This window comes from Megalobrama amblycephala, linkage group LG13, assembly GCF_018812025.1.
Source record: "Megalobrama amblycephala isolate DHTTF-2021 linkage group LG13, ASM1881202v1, whole genome shotgun sequence".
NCBI lineage: Eukaryota > Metazoa > Chordata > Actinopteri > Cypriniformes > Xenocyprididae > Megalobrama > Megalobrama amblycephala.
The window spans coordinates 38,351,348-38,376,633 of NC_063056.1; the positions used below are offsets into that span (position 1 = coordinate 38,351,348).

At 36.1% G+C, this 25,286-nt stretch overlaps 1 protein-coding gene across 3 annotated transcripts; it reads left to right on the top strand.

Moving 5' to 3' along the window:
• Positions 1 to 2,024: 2,024 nt before the first annotated feature.
• On the top strand, positions 2,025 to 25,147 carry LOC125242982 (tubulin polymerization-promoting protein). 3 transcript variants are annotated; one of them, XM_048152143.1, is made up of 5 exons: positions 2,025 to 2,208; positions 7,748 to 7,877; positions 10,519 to 10,851; positions 19,477 to 19,630; positions 21,115 to 25,147. In XM_048152143.1, exons 3-5 carry the CDS (start codon positions 10,523 to 10,525, stop codon positions 21,319 to 21,321), a joined length of 690 nt encoding a protein of 229 aa, XP_048008100.1. In that variant the 5' UTR covers positions 2,025 to 2,208; positions 7,748 to 7,877; positions 10,519 to 10,522; the 3' UTR covers positions 21,322 to 25,147. The 3 variants fall into 3 exon arrangements, with proteins under 3 accessions (XP_048008100.1, XP_048008101.1, XP_048008097.1); XM_048152144.1 differs by having other exon boundaries at positions 7,748 to 7,843; XM_048152140.1 differs by having other exon boundaries at positions 2,027 to 2,208; positions 7,748 to 7,831.
• The last annotated feature ends 139 nt before the right edge of the window (positions 25,148 to 25,286 follow it).

Consider the following 25,286-nt stretch of genomic DNA (forward strand, 5'->3'; position numbering starts at 1 on the left):
GTGAATGACACATGATGTAATCCAATAACCTTGTCTCTAGTCGTCTTGCTTCTGGTCTGTACACGTTCACGTGTTTTAGAGGAGGCGTGGCTTTGGACAGCGATTTGCAGCCAGTGGCGATTGTATGCTTTCAATGCTAGCAGGCTTAGCTATTGAACCTTTTATCTGCTGTACTATATTTGCTTTTCATTTTCTTATCTATATCTATCTATCTATCTATCTATACATATATATATACACACATACACCGATCAGACATAACATTATGAGCACTGACAGGTGAAGTGAATAACACTGATTATCTCTTCATCACGGCACCTGTTAGTGGGTGGATATATTAGGCAGCAAGTGAACATTTTGTCCTCAAAGTTGATGTTAGAAGCAGGAAAAGTGGGCAAGCGTAAGGATTTGAGAGAGTTTGACAAGGGCCAAATTGTGATGACTAGACGACTGGGTCAGAGCATCTCCAAAACTGCAGCTCTTGTGGGGTGTTCCCGGTCTGCAGTGGTCAGTATCTATCAAAAGTGCTCCAAGGAAGGAACAGTGGTGAACCGGCGACAGGGTCATGGGCGGCCGAGGCTCATTGATGCACGTGGGGAGCGAAGGCTGGCCCGTGTGGTCAATGTTCTGCTGGGAAACCTTGGGTCCTGCCATCCATGTGGATGTTACTTTGACATGTACCACCTACCTAAGCATTGTTGCAGATCATGTACACCCTTTCATGGAAACAGTATTCCCTGGTGGCTGTGGCCTCTTTCAGCAGGATAATGCTCCTGCCACAAAGCAAAAATGGTTCAGGAATGGTTTGAGGAGCACAACAATGAGTTTGAGGACTTGGCCTCCAAATTCTCCAGATCTCAATCCAATCGAGCATCTGTGGGATTTGCTGAACAAACAAGTTCGATCCATGGAGGCTCCACCTCACAACTTACAGGACTTAAAGGATCTGCTGCTAACATCTTGGTGCAGATGCCACAGCACACCTTCAGGGGTCTAGAGGAGTCCATGCCTCGACGGGTCAGGGGGATCAACACAATATTAGGAAGGTGGTCATAATGTTATGCCTGGTCGAGATTTTTTTATATATATATATATATATATATATATATATATATATATATATATATATATATATATATATATATATATATATATATATATATATATATATATATATATATATATATATATATATAATGTGTGTGTATGCAATTTATGAACCATTATTAATATTTGAGTATAATAATTAAGCAGCAAATCATCATATTAGACTGATTTCTGAAGGGTCATGTGACACTGAAGACTGGAGTAATGATGCTGAAAAAGTTTGTGCCTAAAATCTGAAATTTCAGGCTTTCACTGGAGCAAAAAGAGTGTGACAACTAGCCCCAGTCTCCCTTTTATTCAGAAGGACTATTATGTAATGCTGTCTAGAACCCTTCACTAGTTGTGTAACATTTTGTGGGTTTTCTGCTTTATTATTTTTCCTCTTTTTTTATGCTTTATTCTCAATCACAGTGAAGAAAAGCATTACTGCAGGAAACAGACACATTACTGATAAACCTGCTGTTTATTTAGTCATCTTTCCTGCATTCCAGCATGTTCCATCTGCATTAACAGGCTTCATCTTGATTACATTCAGAGGAAACATCTATTCTCTGTGGGGAAAACATTGTCCAGCCTACTGGAGACATTCTGTTCTTGCATTTTCACTCATTTTGATTTATTTGTTTATGTTTAGTGTCAGTGTTGGATTATGATGCAAGAAAGTGAAACTTCCATTCAACTGTTTGACTTCATGAATAATTAATCGATTTTAGATATGGTAATATAATGGTTGACAACTCAAATGAGAGCAATAAGCCAACATAGGCATGGCAAAATATGTAAAAAGATAAAACTAAAATTATATTTGTGTTGATGTGTTTAAACACAGATAAGCTCATAGTACAAGTCTTTTATTCATTGATTCAGTCATTTTTCCTGTGCACTCATGTAGGCATATTGAGATTGAGGTGACAGCGCGTGAGCCAATCATCGCGCGGCGCCTGCTCGTTCTCGAGCGCGCTCTCCAGCGCGGCGCACATTCACGCGCGGATCGCAGCGAGCGTCGCGTCGCGTCTCTCCTCTCATTCCCGCGGATGTCTCATGTAAACATGTTCTGCTAGACACTGACAGAAAGAAGAAAGCGACAGAGACCTCATTCAGGTAAGACTGTGTTTCGAGCAGCGCGTTTCTCTCATACCATCCGATTTAAACGCATTTGAAGCGTAATAACTGATCACGAGCGTGTTTATGTTTTCATCGTTTTACCTCAAAAACAAACCGAGCAGATTTCGTGCTTCGTTTTTGACCGTTGTCACGGAAGTCCATTTGATTTTGGTTTCATTTTTGTTTTGTTGCGCAATTCTGCGCTGGTTTTGTTTTGTGTTTGTCAGTGTTGGTGCATGTCAGGATGCAGTGCTGCAGTTACATGCAAGAGATGCACAATGTTCATGACAATAACAATGATCACGTGTTTCATCATGATGCTCATGGCGAGTTTATATAACGCCTGTGTGATGCTGGAAATGTATAGAGCTGTTACATAAACTACAGGAGTGTATGAGTGCCTTTTACTATTAAAAGTGTAATCAAACGAGATGAAGAATGTAATTTTAAATAAATTAAAATATATATAGATGATGATTATGCTCTATCTATCTATCATTCTATCTGTATGTCTAGCTTTCTGTCTAGTCTGTCTATCTATCTATCTATCTATCTATCTATCTATCTATCGGTCTGTCTATCAATCTGTCGGTCTATCTATCTGTCTATCGATCTATCATTCTATATATTTAAGTATGTTTGTGCATTAAAGGATTAGTTCACCCAAAAATGAAAATGATGCCATTAATGACTCACCCTCATGTCGTTCCAAACCCGTAAGACCTCCGTTCATCTTCTGAACACAGTTTAAGATATTTTAGATTTAGTCCGAGAGCTTTCTGTCCCTCCATTGAAAATGTATGTACGGTATACTGTCCATGTCCAGAAAGGTAATAAAAACATCATCAAAGTAGTCCATGTGACATCAGAGGGTCAGTTAGAATTTGTTGAAGCATCGAAAATACATTTTGGTCCAAAAATAACAAAAACTATGACTTTATTCAGCATTGTCTTCTCTTCCGGAATCCTTTCCATTGAATTGATTCCATTGAATCCTTTCATCTGTCGGCGTTGGTAATGCACTTTTATGTCGCCATGGTTGTTTTTGGCGATTAGGACATCCGCGACATGCACACTTACGCACCATTTTAAAAAATATAGCAATACCAAAATACAAACAATGTAGAATAGCTTGAATACAGCATGTGTCTCCCTCAGACTGTAAACGAAGCTCGGGCGCACCGGATAACACGTCAGCAGCATCTTACATCAGCAGCGTCACTGCGGAGTCGTGAACCACACTCCGGAGCAGAAGGGGGCGGTAATGCACCAATAAAACAGGAAAGAAGAAGAAGAAGAAGAAGTGGAGTTGTGAACGCGGATTGACAACAGACCCGGAAGAGAAGACAATGCTGAATAAAGTCATAGATTTTGTTATTTTTGGACCAAAATGTATTTTCGATGCTTCAAAATGTCACGGATGTCCTAATCGCCAAAAACAACCACGGCGATGTAAAAGTGCATTACCAACGCCGACAGATGAAAGGATTCGATGGAATCAATTCAATGGAAAGGATTCCGGAAGAGAAGACAATGCTGAATAAAGTCATAGTTTTTGTTATTTTTGGACCAAAATGTATTTTCGATGCTTCAACAAATTCTAACTGACCCTCTGATGTCACATGGACTACTTTGATGATGTTTTTATTACCTTTCTGGACATGGACAGTATACCGTACATACATTTTCAATGGAGGGACTGAAAGCTCTCAGACTAAATCTAAAATATCTTAAACTGTGTTCTGAAGATGAACGAAGGTCTTATGGGTTTGGAACGACATGAGGGTGAGTCCTTAATGACATAATTTTCATTTTTGGGTGAACTGACCCTTTAATATCTGACACAGAGTGAAATTTAACATTCATTAATTTAAGAACTGTGCTGATCAGATGAAGGAAGAATGCTTGAGGTTTTTCATTTCATCTCCCATCACAGTTGTTTTGTCCATATGTTCATAGATTAGCTACGCCTGACCAGAGGATGCAGCCATTCGCTGAGTTTGGCCCAGATTTTTCAGTTCTAGGTTATATTGTGAAAAACACTGGCTTTTGACGTCAACTATTAGTCCAACATCTAGAACAGACGTTACAAGTTGAAGCCTTTAGACAAGGCCTAGATTGTGCATCTGACATGTCGTACTCATAGTCTGCATCATGACTGCATTGTTGCAGAGTCAGTGTACATATACATTTTCATGCTGGAGACAAATAGCATTCAGTGTGAGAGAGTGTAGGGACATCTACGACGAGAAAGAAATGTCTGTATAAATGAGGAGCATCACTGGAGCGGCGGGTGATGTAATGAAAGATGAAGTTGACCCGATCAGATTCAGCAGGGTGATCTGAGGGCATCTCTGAACTCAGACATGTGGAGACATGTTCGTCTGCTTTCGTTTTTTTACATTTACATTTATGCATTTGGCAGACGCTTTTATCCAAAGCAACTTTCATTGCATTCAAGGTATTTTATAAGATGATGCGTTTCCTTTTTGAGAAGTTTTATTTAAACCAGTTTGACAGTATTAACTACTGAGAGGTTTTGATTTACCTGTGCTTACCTGTTTTTTCTCTTAATGTTTATGCATTACATCATATCCTGTTTCTGTTCTCAGTCCATTGGTGTCAGTCTTTTTATGTTGTTGATATTTTTTGAATTCCATGTCCATTTTTTTTGCAGATATAAATAGTGTTTTTTGTTTAAAATAGGTCAGTTTATTGCCTGAGCTCTCATCTGTGTAATGCATGACCAGAAGGCGAATGCATGTCATCATGTGCTCCATATTCTCTTGAGGTCTGTGTGCATGCAAAAAAAAGCATTTCTCCCTCTCTGACGGCTCCATCATACACTGTTCTTTTCTGAAGTTCACAGAATTTCCTCCAGCATTAGATAGCAGATGTCTTTCTTGATCGCTGCTTTATGAAAGCATTTAAATTGCACTCGGTTAGATTGCATAGTTGTGTTTACATATATCATATAATAAACATGAACTAAGAGATCTGTTATAATCAGTTCAATTATTAGCAGTATCAGTTTTATGTAGTTAATAATTGCAGAAATTATATTGACTGGGTGTTCATGAGAGTATTTAAGGGAACACAGTCATTTTTTTTTTTTTGTAAAATATAAATTGTGTGAATATATATATATATATATATATATATATATATAATTGCATGAAGCACATTTTCTTTGTAAAGTATTTTAATCACTACATTATGAAAAAAATTATAATGTTTTGTTTTAAATACATACACAATCTCAATTACAATCAAACTGCATGAAGCAATATATAAATATAGCAATATATATATATATATATATATATATATATATATATATATATCGCTATATTTATATATTTATATATGTATATATATACACACACTGTAAAAATTTATATATATATATATATATGTACACACACTGTAAAAAAATGATGAATTATTTGTTGTCACAACATTTTTTCTTTTGTCAGATCAACTTAATAATTAATGTGGTTCAGATAACATAATATTTTGAGTTTCTGTTGATTAAACCAATCGCCTTCATTGTATTAACTTCATTGTATTAGCAACCAGGTAACTTACTTTTTTAAGTTAAACCAAAAAATTTTAACACTGTATATAAATATATATGTGTGTGTGTGTATATATACAAACACATTGTGTATTGCTTCATGCAATTTGATTGTAATTATTTATATATTATAATTGGGATTATTTCACAAATACATCAATAATTTCTTATGATAATCCAGTGATTTAAATACTTTTACAAATAAAGTTTGATTATTTTCTCTCTTCATTTGTAGCTTGATGGACACAAAGGCAAAGCATAAGATCCGACTATATTCATAATAAAAATTTGATGAATCGATCTGAAATCAGTGCAGTAACTCCAACAGTAAACAACTAAACTCCCAAGTTCTTCCTCGTCTTGATATTTCTTTCTCTTTCTTTTTTTAGCAAGAAAGATAAGAATGTTATCTTTTATTGTCTCTCTGGCTCGCTAATGCCAGCGATAGTGGCGATGTCACCATTGACGCGGTCGTGTGTATGTAGTACACTAGACTGCACAATGGGCCCACAGAGCTGAAAGACATGATTGATAGTGATTCATAAAGGTTTGTTTCTTTGTTGAAAGAGAAGTAAAACACAACGCTCTTGAATAGGGACATCTTCAAGTGGATTTTGAGGGTCCTCTTGTACATTGACTGTACTTGAGGAGTTCACTTTGGCCCTACAGAGCTCTTCTGTGCGACCATAAAGACAGATTCATCTACTGTAGCCCGTGTGTCCAGCGTTACGGCTGTGTGACGTAACCTTTCTGTCTGGTCTGGGACTGAAGATACTGCTAGTGCCGGTCCAGACTGTGTTTTATAAAGATTGACTTTAGTGGTTTAAAACGAAAAGAAGAGCAAGAGCTGCTTTGGCTTTGTAGAGGTGTCATGACGTTGCACTATGGGAGCTTCTGGGAGGTGAGCATTCAGTGTCTGTGAGAAAATTATTTACTTTGTGTTCATTTTTTACAACCCTAACATTGAAATACGGTTTAATGTTGGTACCTGGACAAATGTGTGACTGAGGTGCATGTGTTCTTGAGCAAAATCATGTGAGATTAGTCTTGTGTACATGGACATCAGCACATTGCAGGTTATTCTGACCAAGTACCGCCCACTTAGACAGGAAGAGACCGTCTGACGTGCGAAGCGACCAATCACAGTTGGTTTTGTTTTTTTGTGCAATTGTGGTTTTGAGTCTTTTGCTTTGAACTCAAGTGTTTAAGATGTTTCTGGACTGATTCATTCATTTACTTTCTTATTACATGATTCAAATGCAAACCAAACCAAGTGCTAACGAAAGTAAAAGTCCCATTATTTTTTTACACAGGCTTCAGGCTAAAAGTGTTCTTGATGCAAATGTTATGAATAATCTCATCTTTTGCTCTGTGTTTGATTTGAATCACATATAAGAAATTAAATAAGGTCATTTTTATTGTATTTTAACTTAGCAATAAATCTTGCTCTTTGAAAGTTTTAAATGAGAACTAACCAGCATGAGTGAGTAATGGTAAGCATGCTGAAGGGTTTGTGTTTAATCCTGGACGGTTACATCATGAAGGAAACACTTATTCTCATCTTTGTAATGCTTGACCTGAAACAAACTGTGCACTAGAAAAACTACTGTGATCTAGTGGTGATTAAAGTACAATAACTTGATACTGTAGACGTTTTCTATCACATTAATGGTATATATATCATAATATAGTTATTTTTGTTGGAAACCATATTATATAATCATGAGGTAATGCCTATTTTTAGTATTCCAGAGAATTATCAAAATTTACTCTTTTTATTTGTAACTTGATGGACTCTATCCAAAGGATCAGATGATTCAGAACAAACAAATGAATCAAAAACAGCTTCGTATTAGTTCAAAACCATCAAACTAGTATTATTATTGCTATTTTGATTTGCTCTTTGCTTTGAATCATTTAATACTCCTGTTCACTACAAAAGTACTACTGTCATTTCAGCTGCATCAAGAAGCACGAGGAGCGACTCAAACTGAGCAACACTGACGTGGAATCAGAGCGCTGGAGGGGCAGCAGAGGGCAAAGGTCAGACTAGAGATGCTAAGCTATGTCAGACTTCTACACACTAAAAGTATGTATTTCACTGGTGATATGGAAATACATGCTCTTGAGTATATCTAAAATAGTGCGCCTGAAATGAGTGCAAACATAACTTGAACTGGCCACAAAGGATGCTGAGTTGGAATTATAGGAATTTCAATCAATCAATCTATCTTTAAAATATAATTATATTTAATAATTCTATTTCCCATTATGCTTAAAGTTTATATTAGTGCTGTCAATCGATTAAAAAAAATTAACTAATTAATCGCACATTTTTTTCTGTAATATTACTTGTGATTAAAATCATTGGAAGTTTTTAATATTTTTATATTGTAATAATTTTACAGTCACTGTCCAAATTAATGTAGAAACAACTTAAAAGACGGTATATTTTAAAGGTGCCCTAGAACCTAAAACTGAATTTATCTTGGCATAGTTGAATAACAAGAGTTCAGTACATGGAAATGACATACAGTGAGTCTCAAACTCCATTATTTCCTCCTTCTTATATAAATCTCATTTGTTTAAAAGACCTCCGAAGAACAGGCGAATCTCAACATAACACCGACTGTTACGTAACAGTCGGGATCATTAATATGTACGCCCCCAATATTTGCATATGCCAGATCATGTTCAAGGCATTAGACAAGGGCAGCCAGTATTAACGTCTGGATCTGTGCACAGCTGAATCATCAGACTAGGTAAGCAAGCAAGAACAATATCGAAAAATGGCAGATGGAGCAATAATAACTGACATGATCCATGATATCATGATATTTTTAGTGATATTTGTAAATTGTTGTTCTAAATGTTTCGTTAGCATGTATGCTAATGTATTGTTAAATGTGGTTAAAGTTACCATCGTTTCTTACTGTATTCACGGAGACAAGACTGTCGTTATTTTCATTTTTAAACACTTGCAGTCTGTATAATTCATAAACACAACTTCATTCTTTATACATCTCTCCAACAGTGTAGCATTAGCCGTTAGCCACGGAGCTATCAAACTCATTCAGAATCAAATGTAAACATCCAAATAAATACTATACTCACATGATCGGAAGCATGCATGCAGTATGCATGATGAACATCTTGTAAAGATCCATTTTGAGGGTTATATTAGCTGTGTGAACTTTATGCACTGTATTATAGTCGAGAGCTCGAGGGAGGCAGGGAACGCGAGGATTTAAAGGGGCCGCAGCCTGAATCTGTGCATATTTAATGATGCCCCAAAATAGGCAGTTAAAAAAATTTATTAAAAAAAATCTATGGGGTATTTTGAGCTGAAACTTCACAGACACATTCAGGAGACACCTCAGACTTATATTACATTTGTGAAAGAACGTTCTAGGGCACCTTTAAATATTTGTTTAATTGCATCTTTTTATGAATGAAAGCCGGTTTCACTGATACTAATACTGGTACTGATGTCTCTATGAAAATGATTTTTTAAAAACAGTATAACTGAAAGCTATCAATTTCAACATTTATTAGGCTTTAAAAAATAACAATTTTTAATTTAAGTGAACTTAAAGCAATCTTCACATAAACCCATTATAATAATAAATGTCATAATTACCTGTGGCCTTCATACAGATATTGATTAAAGTTATCAAACACTTTACAGTCTTCACTGCATAAATTATAGATGAAATATAGATTAATCCTTATAAAAGCTAAAATTTTCTGTTACCTTTGTTCTTTGAATAATATTAATGACAGACATCACAGCAACTGGTTTATTAGGCTGCTGTCACTTTAAGAGCTGCCATTGCTGAAAATGATGCAGATCTGATGCACATCTCATTTTCTCACAGTTTAAGATGTTATTTAACTCATTTAAGACTGCTCTTATAAGGATACTCGACAAAATGGGCATTTTGTCATAATTCTGTGTTATTGTTTGTTCAGGAGAGAAAGAGAACTCGATACTGGCGCGCATCTTTCTGTGCACACGAATTGTGTGTATGTCACACAGACATGACATGCACAGACAGCGCGTTCTCGTTTGTCTTGTGGTGCTTGAATGGTTTAAAAGCATTTGCTTGAATTAGAGCGTGATCTTATAATGTAACGCTAGCCAAATTATGACGGAAAAAACGGATGCTGCATTAATTGTGTTAAACGCGATTAAACTGAAAAAATTAATCGCATGCGTAAACACGCTAATTTTGACAGCACTAGTTTATATATAATATATATACTATAAATTATATGAATTTGAATAAATTTAATGTAAATAAATTACATGCAAATAAACAATAAATAAAATAAATAACAAATAACTAATAAAAAAAAGTACAAATTCCTATAAGTGGCATTTCAGACATTGATCATTAATATCATCTAATGTTCCTGAAATCTCAGCTGAAGATTAAACAAGATGATTAACTTATTTTGACTGTGTAATGCTGAACTGTTTGTGGTACCAGCTGGCCCAACTGGTTATTGATGCAGCTTGACCAGCATAACCATGATCAGCATGAATGTTGTCAAAACACGAACAGTATGATATGGATATATAGACATAAGAAGTATTCAGACACTAATTCATGTCTGAATGACTTTACAACCTTAGATACAATGAAGATGCACAAATACATGTTTTGAATTGCAATAATATTACCAGTAATAACTAATTAACCATTAACATTCATGTTCTTTACCAGCAACATGGAGGAGTTTAAAGTTCAGACCGCCAAACATCCCGTACCCAACAGCTCGCCCATGAGGCCGCACAGCGAGCACTCGAAAGAGAACGCGGCCAAACGCCTGTCCTCCGCATCAAACGGCACGAGCGATGGAGGAGCGGGCTGCAAAACGCCCGTGGAGATCACCGCGCTGGAGGAGGCATTTCGCCGCTTCGCCATTCACGGAGACACGCGAGCCACCGGGAAAGAAATGAACGGCAAGAACTGGTCCAAACTGTGTAAAGACTGCGGCGTCATCGATGGCAAGAGCATCACCCTAACAGACGTGGATATAGTCTTCTCTAAAGTCAAGTATGCCATCATCTGCACCAATTTTAAACATTTAGGAGTAGAGTTATGGAAGTAGAAGTCCCATTAATTTTCTACATAGAGAAACAGTTCTTTAATGCTAAAGGCTTGTTCACACCAAGACAATAACGATAAATATATAGTTATAAAAATTGTTCTAAATGTAAAAGAATAGCAGAGTCCACATCACAGCTCATGCTTATAATAAACAAAATGATAATGGTGATTGATGCTTTATAGTTATCATTCTTGGTGTGAATGGGTCTTAAAAGTGCAACGCTAATGACTTGATACTCACAATAAGATGAACATACAATTCTGAACTTATAATTAGTACTGATTAAATATACATAATTTCCATCTGCCTTCTTGAATCACTCACTTTGAGTTAGTTGCAGTGCATTTTCTATGAAGCATACATGCGGTGCTTTCTTAGATTTTGTCCAAAACGTTGTGCCTCAAATGCTCAAGCATGCTGTCACGAGGGACACGACTTGCACCCAACTGGATTTTCTCGTAAACATCTGGAATAGTGTGTTGCATGCATGTAAACAGCAAAAACACTGTACTAGAATAGGATTTCATACTTGGATGTTCAAAAAACACCTTATTTTTCACATATTTTACATTTTTGCAGCTCCTCTTTTCCCAGTCTGTCAGTAACGCTCTGTTTAGTTCCTATGAAGCCCCTCCTTCTGAAAAGCACAATGTGCTCTGATTGGTTGGCTGGACCAGTGTGTTGTGATTGGTCAACTTCTTTGTGTGTGTTTGGAAAATGTTCTGCCCCTTACCATAACCACGAGTTTCAACACACTACTAACGCAACTCAACCAGGCCTCGTCACATTTATTTTGCATATGCCTTGGATGGGAATTATTTAAAGGGGTCATGACATGACTTGATCTTTTGACATATAAGAGGTCTTTGTACCATTAAAACATCCTGCAAGTTGCACGAGCGTTGCGTCGTGTTAATAGCAAATAAAAAACCCATTATAATCACTGACACTGTCTACACTGGATACAGTATACAGATGCGTGTTCAGTTTCTGACATACTCCACACGCTTGAGTTTGTCGACAACAGGACAAATGGAAGAGTGAAAGAACATTTGCTTCGACACTTCAAGTTTAAACAGCTCATTTGCGTCTCTGTACGAAGAATCTCAGTGTCAGAAACAAGTGGATGGTTTATTTTAATGGCATCCCGGATCACTTTGAAGGATTATACTGTATGTTTGTTCAGAGCATTTTGTTTTGTAAGCGAGGCACAGCATAATGCTCTGTAAATGGCATTTTTTCCATGTTTCCATGCAAAAAAATGTATTAACATTATAATTGAACCTCAAGGAACATATTAAAAATATTTTAAAAATCCATGTCATGACCTCTTTAAATGAGGAATATTATGACATGTTCGTTCGTTCCCAGAAGAAAACTCAAGACTACAATAGAGGCGTTTCAGGGAGTTCAGAAACAGTGACACTGATATAGAGAATAACTCCCACTGGAGTGACTCAAACAGCAAAATTACACACTAATGAAAGCTGAAAATATATTTTAAAAAAAGCACAAGTGTCAAAGTGTCAAAATATCAGATCAGTGCTATAGGCTTTAATGTGTAGGAGTGTAACTGTAATATTTTCTGTAACAGTAACATATTTGCTCTTTAATCAGTGCATGCTTTTTTTTTTCATGCATATTTCTGAATATGCAGATAAGAGGAGTCGTGCTCCTCCCCCACAGCCACAGGCCATGATGGCTCATGCTGAATAACCCTGATGACTGCAGGACAGAAAGAGTCATCGCTGCTTCAAATGGGACAGATTTTAATGATGTGCTCTTAATATAGAGCACCATAGACACACTGATTCATTCATTTTAAGATGTTTAGAGAGCACTGCTTGTTTGTTCGAGGAGAATTTATTATAATCTTTGTACTATATATGCATAGGAGAAATTCTCTGCCTTTTATCAAGAGATTTGTTTCACCCCAACTCAGAGAGAATAAAGATTATTCTGCTAGACAGCATCAGAAAAATGTGGCTGTGGAGAAAGAGCAGAAACAAGAAGCAGAAAGAATGAATGTGTGCGTTAACATTTAAAGGAAAAGTGCAACCAAAAATGAAAATTCTGTTATCATTTACTCACTCGTACTTACTCATTCCTATGGAAGCTTGTTTCTGCCATGAAATTAAAAAAAAAAGGTAATTGTGACTTTTTATCTCACAATTCTGACTTTTTTTCTCAGAATTGCAAGATATAAAGTCAGAATTGCATGATATAAAGTCAGAATTATGTGATATAAAGTCAGAATTGCATGATATAAAGTCAGAATTGTGTGATATAAAGTCAGAATTGTGAGATAAAAAGTCGCAATTACCTTTTTTATTTTTTTATTTAATGGCTTCCATTCATTTCAAACCCGTGTGCTGTTATTTTTATGCAGCTCTTTTCCATACACCACTTCTGCAAAGCTCCAAAAAAGACAAAAAAAATTAAAATCTCATGACAGTAGTCAAGACAACTTTTGTTTTGTGAAGCAAACAAAATGTAAGTTACTTCAGTTAAATATTTTGATAATTTTTCTTGCCCTTGTTGAGCTTGATTGCAGTCAGTCAGTGTGTGTGTGTGTGCGTGAGAGAAAGAGTGTGTGTTTGTGTGTGTGTGTGTGTGTGTGTGTGTGCATGTGTACAGAGGCTCAGGCCAAAGATTAAGATTGAATTTAAAAGGGGTCGATCAATATCACAGAACTAAAGACTCGTGTTTCCTTTAATCAGTGCGGCCCATGAGCGATTAAAGCCTCTCATGAGTCGATTCATCTTAATGATGCTTGATAAAGCCTTGGTTCATTTAAAGCTGCAGCACAGAAATGCAAACACTACAGAACTCCCCCGTTCAGCACATAATACCACCTTATAGACAAATAGACTTGATAAAAGTGAATTAAAATCATAATAACTCTCAAATAAGTTCTTCATATGTTTTTATGTGTTAAAATGTCTCAATATAAGCTGGTCAAATGTTGTTTTAATGTTTTTGAAAGAAGTCTCTTCTGCTCATCTAAGCTTCATTTATTTGATCAAAAATTCAGTAAAAACAGTAATATTGTGAAATATTATTACAATTTAAAATAGCTGTTTTCTATGTGAATATACTTTAAAATGTAATTTATTCCTGTGAATTTTCAGCATCATTACTCCAGCCTTCAGTGTCACATGACCCTTCAGAAATCATTCTAATATTATGATTTGCTGCTCAAGAAACATTTCTGATTATTATCAATGTTGAAAACTGTTCATATTTTTGTGGAAACCGTGATATACTACCATTTCAAAGTTGAGTATGCGAGTAAGAAAAAAAAAGAAATTAATACTTAAATTCAGAAAGGATACATTAAATTGACTAAACACATTTATAATGTTACAAAAAAATTCTCTTTCAAATAAATGCTTTTGAACTTCCTATTCATCAAAGAATCCTTTAAAAAAAATTATCACGGTTTCCACAAAAATATTAAGCAGCACAACTTTCAACATTGATAATAATAATAAATGTTTTTTGAGCAGCAAATCAGCATACTAGAATGATGGATCATGTGACACTGAAGACTGGAGTAATGATGCTGAAAATTCAGCTTTGATCACAGGAATAAATTACATTTTACAATATGTTACAATAGAAAATAATCTGTTTTTGACTCTGTGTGCATGTAAATATGAAATCATTCAGTGCATACTCAGAGTTTAGAAGACGCACCGAGATTGAACAGCACTGAATTTCTTGGCTGACATTAGGCAGCAGCGAACAGTCGGAGCGCTGAAGGATCGCACAAACAAAACGACTCACCAAAGAAGTCAAATTAATTATAAAGCCAAAGAGGCGTGTTTACCTAAGTATGTTGCTATGACAGCAGGTTGCTGGGGGAGACCACAGGCTTTATGGGGCTTTGTTTAGGTTCTTGATCACCACGGTAAAACTGTTTGTGTTTGTGTTACTATGCACTGTTTTAGCGTGGAAATGAGAAGCGCCACAGTGGTATTAAACATTGTTGCTTTATGGGCCGAATGCGTTCGCCGAAACAACATAAACATCCGAGCACATCTGGAGTCATAAGGCAAATCCTGTTTTAAGCTCGGATAAATCAGGCGTTCTCAACTAGTTCTGCTTTAGGAACAATCCTAAAAATAAAGGTTTGGTTTTCACAGCGATGACATAGAAGAACTATATTTGGTCTCCCAAAGAAACTTTCAGTGAACACTTCTTAAAAGAACCATTTTTTCTTTATGTGAAGAACATTTTGAGAATTAAAAGAACCTTTTTCCACTATAAAGAACCTTTTGTGGAATTGAAAAGTTCCATGGAACCATAGATGCCAATAAAGAACCAATATTTTTAAGAGTGAACCTGATTTTGGTGACCAAATACAGAACCAAAACTATTTATCATACAGAAGTAAATGAAATACTGTTGAGTTTGATTGGACGCTCGGCCCTTGACATCGACAAATAAGATATGAGAAGCATCTCCTCCTTTTTAAAAGTTGATTAAAAGTGAGTCTGTTGGCCGTGTGTAATTACCCAAACGCTGGGCCCCTCAGAGCTGACATGTTTGTGTTATCGCACACGGCTGTTTACAGTGCGTCTGTTCTTTATGGAAACTCAGTTCAGACGGAGAGCATGCAGCACTTTCAGAGGCCTTTATCGAGGCAGTTACCATGCAAACTCAAAAAAGCAAAAAGCATCATTTACTCGCCTTTAAGATGTTCTGAACCTGTATTATTTTGATGTTAAAGGGATAGTTTACCCAAAAATGAAAATTAGCCCATGATTTACTCACCCTCAAGCCATCCTAGGTGTATATGACTTTCTTCTTTCAGACAAACACAATCGGTGATATATTTAAAAATATTCTGGCTCTTCCAAGCCTTATAATGGTAGTGAATGGGGGGGCGAGATTTTGAAGCCCAAAAAAATGCATCCATCCATCATAAAAATAATCCATACAGGTCCAGGGGATTGATAAATGCCTTCTGAAGCGAAGCGATGGGATTTTGTAAGAAAAATATCCATATTTAGAACTTTATAAACTAAAATAACTATCTCCCGGCAGACGACCGTACACATACTGTGCAAGTCGACTTGCACCACAAGAGTAACCCCTGATGCAGGATGTAGGAGTAGTGTAAGGCTCAAAGTATACTTTATTTTTATGTGTACACGAGGGTCAGCGTACAGTGCACGTGACACAAATTTTGTCATAAGCAATGTTCCCTCTCATTTTTTTTCTCGCTGAGCAAAACTTTTCTCTGTTGAGCGCACATTTTGGCCACCTGAACAAAAACATACTTTATATCAGACCTGTACAATGAACGTAATCACACACAAAAATGGTTTTATCATGCAACTCTAACATTTAACTTTAATGTGCCGTTTCTATTTTATTTGACCCTTGATGTAACTTAGTGATTTATTAAATAATATGTTTGAAAACAAGCAGTTCAGTCACTAAATTAAGCACATTTTAGGTTACTTGAGATTTTTTCACATTGCTGTATTAACTGTACCGGTCTTTATAATAATATAATATGAGCAGTTACAATGATGGTTTGGGACAACCATAATGTGTTTTTGTACAGTCAATTATTAGCAACAGACAGTGTTAAACCATCAAAATTACATGTTTATTGCTTATGAATTTCTCAGATTTTATATACCAGGAGGTTAAGATTTTTCGTGGCAAGGAGCCCTAAACAATCCCCTTGTGAGATCAATTTTTTTATTAGGTTTACATTATAATATAATAAAATATAATATAACATTTAAGTATTTAAACTGATATACAGTATAATATCAGTTTAAATGCTTCAATTTGTTTTAATATATTATATAGTGAAAACAAACTGAAGCATTTAAACTGATAGCTAAATATTTTTAAGAAAAGTGAACGTTAACTCGTTTATAGTTATCTAAACATCCCTGAAACCCACACCACCACACACAAAAATCTATTTAAACTGAGGTACTTATGTATTTTAAAACATGACGTTTTATTTCACATTTCTTTTCGTTTCGCGTTGCCTCTCGTATTGATGTATTTAGTCCGCAAACATGACAGTATTCTTACCGCGACTGATTTGGCTCAGGGCCAGCCAGCTCACACGCGCTCAATCGTTCTCTTTCTATGAAACCTGTAAACTGCATTCACCGGTTCCAACTCTATAGCGACAATAACTCTATAGCGGTTGTCCAGAGCACTGCAATTATTTCTCATTTAAACTACTACAATCATTTTCATGTCTGTTCTCTGCGCGGAAATTATTTCTTCTGCGCGGCCGCGGCTTCAGAATTGCGCTGCCGCGCACGCGCGCAGCTTAGAGGGAACATTGGTCATCAGAAGTGTACGCGCACCGTCTGATTTTTGTAACCGCACATACTTGTACACGCAGGTTGCATATGCGCATTTAATTTTTTTTGCAGTTATTAGTTTATCCACAAGGTGGCAACCGTGTCCTTACTGTGCATAAACAGAACAGACCGGAACGGAACACATGCAAGCTACAGCGACAATGGAGGCCTATATAGACGAGAGATTGTGCAAAGAGGTTAGAAAGTACCCTAATTTGTACAACTTTTGAATGAAAGAATACAAATATATTTACATGGGTTGTAACTCGTGGCGAGAGATTGCTTAAATCTGCGCATGCATCAAACGCCTGTGTATGCGTACGAGTCAAATGAAGTATACTTTGCAATGCTGTGCGTTCGGCTGTGCGCATACACTAGCGTATGCATAAAAAAAACAAATTATTCCCAGGGCTTAAGCTACGTATCTCACAGTTCAAACAAATAGGGCTGTGCAACAAACTCAGGCTCCTCTTCTCTTATAAATTAAAATGTCTCATTTTAGACTTCTAATTTGTGATCAGTGTTTTGTTTTGCTCTATTCTCTGCACTTCTGCGTTCGTCATTGCGTCATGCGTCGGATCAGAGGAATTTTCCATAGTTTATTGCTGCTGCTGCTGCAGAGCAAGTACGGACTTGCTACTGCCAATACATACATGACACGACACTTAAGAAAGTAAGACATGCTGCTGCTGTACAATATAGCATGCATGAATTACCCGTAGCAGATCTATACACAGTCCCTCCAGAAAAACGCAGATTTTTTTTGTGATTGTTGCGGGCAAAAATCCTTGATTTTGCGGCACGTTTTCTTAAAAAATGCGATGGAATATTCGGGATATTTTTGCAATTTTATGCGATGAAATTGCGGGAACTTGCAAAAACTGCGGTTTGATGAAAAAGAGAAAAAAAGGTGATTCCCCCACCCTGTTCTCACTAGGCTACTACCTTAATGTAAAGAGTCATTTCTTATTACTTCCTATGATAAGCAAGCATACTAAATCACAGACTATTTAAGTTCTCATTCTGTTTTATTTCAGACCTTAATTAACACATGGCTCAAACTTACAAAACATTGAGTCAAACAAGTTCTGTAGCTTTACAAAAGGAATATTCAACAACTTCTGTAAACATGAATAAATAAAATATAAAAAAATAAAATGTGTGCTTCCTGTTTTACAGAGGTAGCTATACAAACCAGACAGAAACTGCTTCACACGGTCTTTTGCACTTATTTTTGTTGGCAAATGAGAATGATTTGCGTGCTTCATCATGGTTTCACCGCGGGGTTTGCAGATGATGTTCACGTCGCGTAATTACGTCACTTCATAAGGTTCCCATGGCAATGGGAAAATAATGGCGCTTTACTTGTGTGAAGTAAACGCAACATTTTTCAACTTTCTGCTAAGATATATGTGACTTTTTTGCAACAAAAATACAGGGATTATGAAATCATGCTAGCCCCGCATATTTTGCTTGCTGAAATCGGCAATTTATGTTGCGAAAGTGCGGCGTATTTGAAAAAATGCGACCCCCGCATAAATATGCGGACTTTGGCTGATTATGCATTAAATCAGGCGATCGCATAATCACGTTTTTCTGGAGGGACTGTATACAGGTGGAGCTGGGGAAGGTGAAGGGTTTCTGAAGCACGCTGCACTGCTAGGCAAATGCTACTCATGTATTTGAAGATTGAGCAAGCTCATTGGCTACTAATACAGCAGGAACCAATCATCTTTGTCCTAAAGATAATGATATGATTACGAGCTATTAGCCTTCCCATTAGAGTTTCATGCCAGAACTTTGTATTTATGATGGATGGATGTACTTTTTTGCGCTTCAAAATCTCGCCCCCCATTCACAACCATTATAAAGCTTGGAAGAGCAAGGATATTTTTAAATATATCTCCGATTGTGTTCATCTGAAAGAAAAGTCATATGCACCTAAGATGGCTTGAGGGCGAGTAAAAGGGGTAAATTTCATTTTTTCAATCAATTTAATTTTGTTTCACAGAAGAGGTTTGGGACATGATATTATCATTTGCATGTGTGTCGTTCTCAGACAGACCGGCCAATCAGATCTAAAGCATTTCTCGTGTGTTTACAGAAGCTCTTTTAATCAGGTCTTGCAGGTTTCTGCTTCACTATGTGTTTATATTTGATGCCACAATATATACTGATGGATTTATCATCCATTTGTCTTTGCTTTATGTTATTGTTTTCTAGGAACAAATCTGGCCGCACTATTACATACAGCCAGTTCAAAGAAGCACTCGTGGAGCTGGCCAGGAAACGCTTCAAAGATAAGAGCAGCGAGGACGCCGCACAAGAGGTTTACAAAATGATAGAAGGGAAATCGCCCATTATATCTGGAGTCACGGTAAGGCCCAGAGCAAGAGTGCTGTTTTTTCTCTAAATTAATAAACATTTATATTCTGAAACTTTGTGTTACTAGCACTTTTCGTGTTTATTAAGGCTTATTTCACCCCAAAATGAAAATTGTCATCATTTACTCACCCTCAAGTTGTTCCAAACCTGTATGAGTTTCTTTCTTCTGCTGAACACAAAAGAAGATATTTTAAAGAATAAGGGGAAAATGAGGGGAAAATACCATGGAAGTCAATGGGGATCAGAAACTGTTTGGTTACTGACATTCTTCAAAATATCTTGTTTTGTGTTCAGCAGAAGAAGAGAAATTCAAATAGGTCTGAAACAACTTAAGGGTGAGTAAATGATGACAGAATTTTCATATTTGGGTGAACTGTCCCTTTAAGATGAATTGCTTGGTGTATTCCTCATTTGGGATAAAAGCGTCTGCTAAATGAATAGATGTAAATAACAGTATCCTGTTTTTCGCAAACTGGGGGTTTATGAGTTGATGAAAAGCTAAGAAGTTATTAAATCATTTTAAAATGAAAAACAATCAAAACACAAATATTTAATTGGTTTACCTGCATGTCATATGACCATTAACTGACATCAGAGACCTGTGAACATGTGAATGTGTTGTTCAATTAATAAAATATTAAATTAAAATCCCAAGGAGACTTTAAGAAAATATTTTAGATTAAAGGGGTTCGGCTGACAAAAAGTTTGGGAATCCTTGCTGTAGTATATGGATGAAATCTACTAACAAATTTCTTTAATTGTTTATTTTAAATATACAGTACGTGAATAATTAGTGTTTACAGTTAAACAGCTAAACTGTCGGCTGATTTCTAATAATAGTGATGATTTTGAGTTATTTTTGAGAGAAAGTAATACTTTTATTCCACAAAGATGCATTAAATTGATCAAAAATGACAGTAAAGACATTTATAATGTTACAAATGAATTCTGTTCTTTTGAACATTCTATTCATCAAAGAATCCTGAAGAAATGTGTCACGGTTTCCACAAAAATATGAAGCAGCACAACTGTTTTCAACATTGATAATAATAATAAATGTTTCTTGAGCAGCAGATCAGCATATTAGAATGATTTCTGAAGGATCATGTGACACTGAAGACTGGAGTAATGATGCTGAAAATTCAGCTTTGATCACAGAAATAAATTACATTTAAAAAAAAATAATTTCCAAATACAAAACAGATATTTTAAATTGTAACAATATTTCACAATATTCCTGTTTTTACTGTATTTTTGATCAAATAAATGTAGGTTTGGTGAGCAGAAAAACATCTTAAAGCAAACTTTAAAATGGTAGTGTACATGTATAAGTTTTCACAATGCAATCTTGTTTAAAGGAATAATTCTCCCAGAAAAACTACGGAAAAATGAAAATAATAGTAAATGAAGACAGAATTGATGATGTTTGGGTGAACTATTCCTTTTCAAAGTTTCTTTCTCTTTCTCGACACACAGAGAGCCGTGGCTTCTCCGACCGTGTCCCGCTTGACTGACACCACCAAGTTCACCGGATCGCACAAGGAGCGTTTCGACGAGACGGGCCGCGGGAAGGGGAAAGCAGGGCGCGTGGAAGTGGTGGACACGTCCGGATACGTCCCTGGATACAAGCACGCGGGGTCATACGAGAAGAAGGTTCAAAAACCTCCACAAAAACCCATGTGAGATTCTCCTTCCAGCAGTGAACGCGAAACCCGACTCTATAAAGCACAAAGGAATTTTCCATTTTCCATTGAGAGTACGTCTTTTTCCTGTGAATAACATTGAGTGTATGTTCCTCTTCCTTTAAGTGTTTTATTACTTTTAACTGGAACGCTGTTTACATCCAAACACCGACGTCACCAGCTGGTACGTTCCTAACAAACACGATGATGCCAAGAGAAAGACAGAATTGCACGCTCTATTAGTGAAGGTTTTTGCTGATAATCTGTCGTACATATTGACATGAAATGCATATATGAGTATTTGGCGTTTTGTGGCTTCTCTAATGATGCAATAGAATCAGGCCTGAAATATAAGTTACACGCAAACGCTTGAGCAATGCAATGCAAGTGCATGATCCCATGGGAAAGTTAAAGTTTCCTTTAAACGTTTGTGCCGTTAAACAATTTGCATTATAATAGCACACAAAACTGAGCTTGCAAAACTAGAAGTGTGGTCACGTATTTTATATTTTCCACTTATATTTCAATGCATTTGGCAGATGCTTACATTGCATTCAAGGTATAAATTTGATCAGTTCATGCATTCCCTGGGAATCAAACCCATGACGTTGCTAGTGGCATGCATGTAAAGTTTGTTTCAGGCCTAAGTTAAAAAAAGATATATATTTAAATTTATTTGACAGACTTATTATAAATTACGCATAATTTAAAGGGGTCATGACAGAGATTTTAATGTTCCTTGAGATTCACATGAGGATTCAAAGAGATTCAAAATCAGTGATTATAATGGTTTTATTTGCTTTTGACACGACACTCACATCTAGTGTCGGCAAATGTCAGCCATTAAAGGCACAATATGTAAGATTTTTTTATTAAAATATCCAAAAACCACTAGAACAATGTTATATTTTGTTGACTTGTGTACTTACATTATCCCAAATGTTTCCAACCATGTTTAAATCCAGAGAAATCAGCACTTTTAACCAGGACACGAACCGTGTCCATGCATCACCTGTCAATGACATCATATCCGCGTTATCCTTGATTTCCAGTTTTACCAATATCGATCCAAATTGTGTCTCATAGCAGCCACCGAGCAAACGCAACACACTCAAATGTATTTAGATTGTTTTAATTACATGTAAAATTACATAATGTGCCTTTAAGTGACTTAACGCCAGTAGGCGGGGCCTATTATGTGATGACGTAAAACTATTCGTCGATGTCTTGCCCTGGAGGCATATGCAAATGTATTTGCCCATGTGATCACACAATATCCAAAACAGCCATTTTTGAAGCTTGATTAAATAAATGCTTTGTTTTTTTAACGAGGATTTTTTAATGGATGTTTTAATAGTTCAGAGACCTCTTTTATGTCAAAAGATCAAGGCAAATTTGATATCTCATGTCATGACCCCTTTGAGTTATTTGGATGCATTTGTGGCTTTAAAAACTGACTTGATAATTTACCTGTACCAAGATCATCTAGATTTTACATTTTAAAAAAATCTACTGATTCTGTTTGAATTTCATATATATTTTATACACATCTCTATGATCTATAACTGAATGCAAAAGTCCAACCATCATAAATTGTTGTTTGATGCATAAAGAATTGACCGCTGGTGCTCAAGATTGTATATCTAGTTGTTTGGTCGATGTTTTTGTAGGTTTGACAAGTCGATGGCATAGCTAACTATGTATTTTTGATTCTATAATGGCATAATATGAAACACTGCCTGTGTGTTTTTAATTGTGGAATGATTAACCATATTATGTAAAAGAAAACACCATCAGCAATAGGTTCAGGATTTTCTTCTCTGCATCACAATACATTTGACCAGCATTATCATACCTCAATACAGACTAAATAATGTCAAACCAGCAGGGTTAATGGCTTACTGTCCTTTCAAAAACTCCTCTGTGTATCTTAACTAGGAGCTTTGGGTAAACAAAATGCCAAAAACAATATAGAAGTTTCTAATGATTTTTTTAACACGTATAATCAGACTCGCGCAGAATCCGCAGCACTGAATCAGAACAGAGTTGCATGTTCTTTAATGAAATATTTTGGCTAATGTGATCATCTTTTTGCTCTATTAGCACATTTTACCATATTTAAATCCATTATGCAGATCAGCATAGAAAATACGATTAGGTTTGCAGATTATGCCTGGGCCTGTTTATCAGCAATAGATCAAACTGCAAATGAAGGTATTAAAAGGAATTTTGTATTCTGCTGTGGATTTTAGTTTGAAAAGCACTGTTGTTATATTTAACATGTCCTATCAAGGCACTTTGCTGTTTTTATTAATACGTGCAGTGTTTCTGCCTACAGAACAATGTTTACAAGAGAAGTGACATGCTGTAACTAACGCTGGCATGGCATAAATGAATACATTCCCTTTACCATAACTAGTGTTCGGAATTATTTATAAACGCACTGCCATCTGAACACACTGGACAAGATCCAACCTTCAGGGTTCCCACATTTCTGACCAATGAATTTCAATGCCTTTTCCATGACCTTTCCAGTCATTTTGTGAGTACTGGATGTGGATTTAAAAAAAAAAAAAAAAATTCATTCCGATTCACTATTGAATCATTCTGATTCACTAAAGACAACCGACTCAAAAGAATGATTCGCTCACAAATCGGACCTCATGGCTTGCGAACGAGTTTAACTCAATGCAAAATCAGTATTTATTAGCTAATTTAATATTTTAAAATAGAGCATCACTAGTAAAATCTATATTCATTATATTTTCAAGAGTAAAGACCCATTCACACCAAGAACGATAACTATAATTGGGATCACTTTCAGAACGATTTTTTTTTCCCAGCTGTTGAACGATAAAACACTGACAGCCAATCAGAATCCATTCTAATTTAGGGGCTTGCGCATTTAAAATGGCGGACGAGTTAATCGCTGAGGTCCAGAAACCCCCTTTTCAAGGACACATTAAAAAATGGAAAACAATTGGTCATACTCTCGGAATAAATTGTGTAACACAAAATTACCTCAGGTATCCAGCGCTATTGTCTTGCTTCCTTTGAAGTTGCAGTGAAAAAGACTAGCCGTTGTTTTTATTCCACTATTTTGGCTTTGTTCGCTAAATTCACTGTTAGATTAGATCGATTACACTAGCTAGATTCACTCGAAACATAGCATGCTGAGGACATCTGCTGGTTAAAGCCGTAAATGCAACAAGAACAGCAAAACAAAAACATGTTCAATGACATATTGTACACACTGAAACCGCAACAAGCGTGCATAGAATAAACAGCCGGTTATCATTCATTTGTGTGGACGAAAATATAGTTATCGTTCTTGGTGTGAACGGGCTTTTAAGACCTTTTAAGATTTTATGACGACTTTTCCAGACCTGGAAAACACAGATATTTTTACATGATCGTGGGAACCCTTTGAAATAGATGAAATTGTCCACGTCTACGGAGAGAAGGGATGAGTGAGAGTGTACAGACATATTCTTCTACAGAACATCTATTTTCAGATAAGAAAAGTGGCAACGGATCATAAATGTCAAGCTCTCCTGCAGATTCTGCTCAGAAAGTGGCTCATATTTATGATAATAAACCACAAATAAGTATACATGTTGTCTTATTTAATGTATGATTTTAATGTTTCGTGTGCTTAATGCCAAATACTGTTAACCATCCATTTTGAGGAACAATACTGTCTTATTTTTTAAATAATGTTTTTTAATGTTCTACAGTATCCTGATATGCATGTTATATGGTGATGGTAAAATGATTTTAACGTGTTAGTGTTTTGTAGCATCGTATTGAATAAAAAAACAAACTGCCTGGTTCTCGTTTATTTCGTTTATCCACATGAAAGCTCTGTCTGTACAGAAAACTTGCCTTCTGGTCAAACAAACACATTTGCATAAGATCAAGAATATGCGATTGATTCTCGGATGTAGGAATAAACAGAGAACACGT

Bases quoted from the DNA above. Each gene is read 5' to 3' on its own strand.
- LOC125242982 (XM_048152143.1), top strand. From the start codon at position 10,523: ATGGAGGAGTTTAAAGTTCAGACCGCCAAACATCCCGTACCCAACAGC. The intron at 10,852-19,476 runs GTATGCCATCAT...ATTGTTTTCTAG, and splicing joins ATAGTCTTCTCTAAAGTCAA to GAACAAATCTGGCCGCACTA. The intron at 19,631-21,114 runs GTAAGGCCCAGA...CTCGACACACAG, and splicing joins CCATTATATCTGGAGTCACG to AGAGCCGTGGCTTCTCCGAC.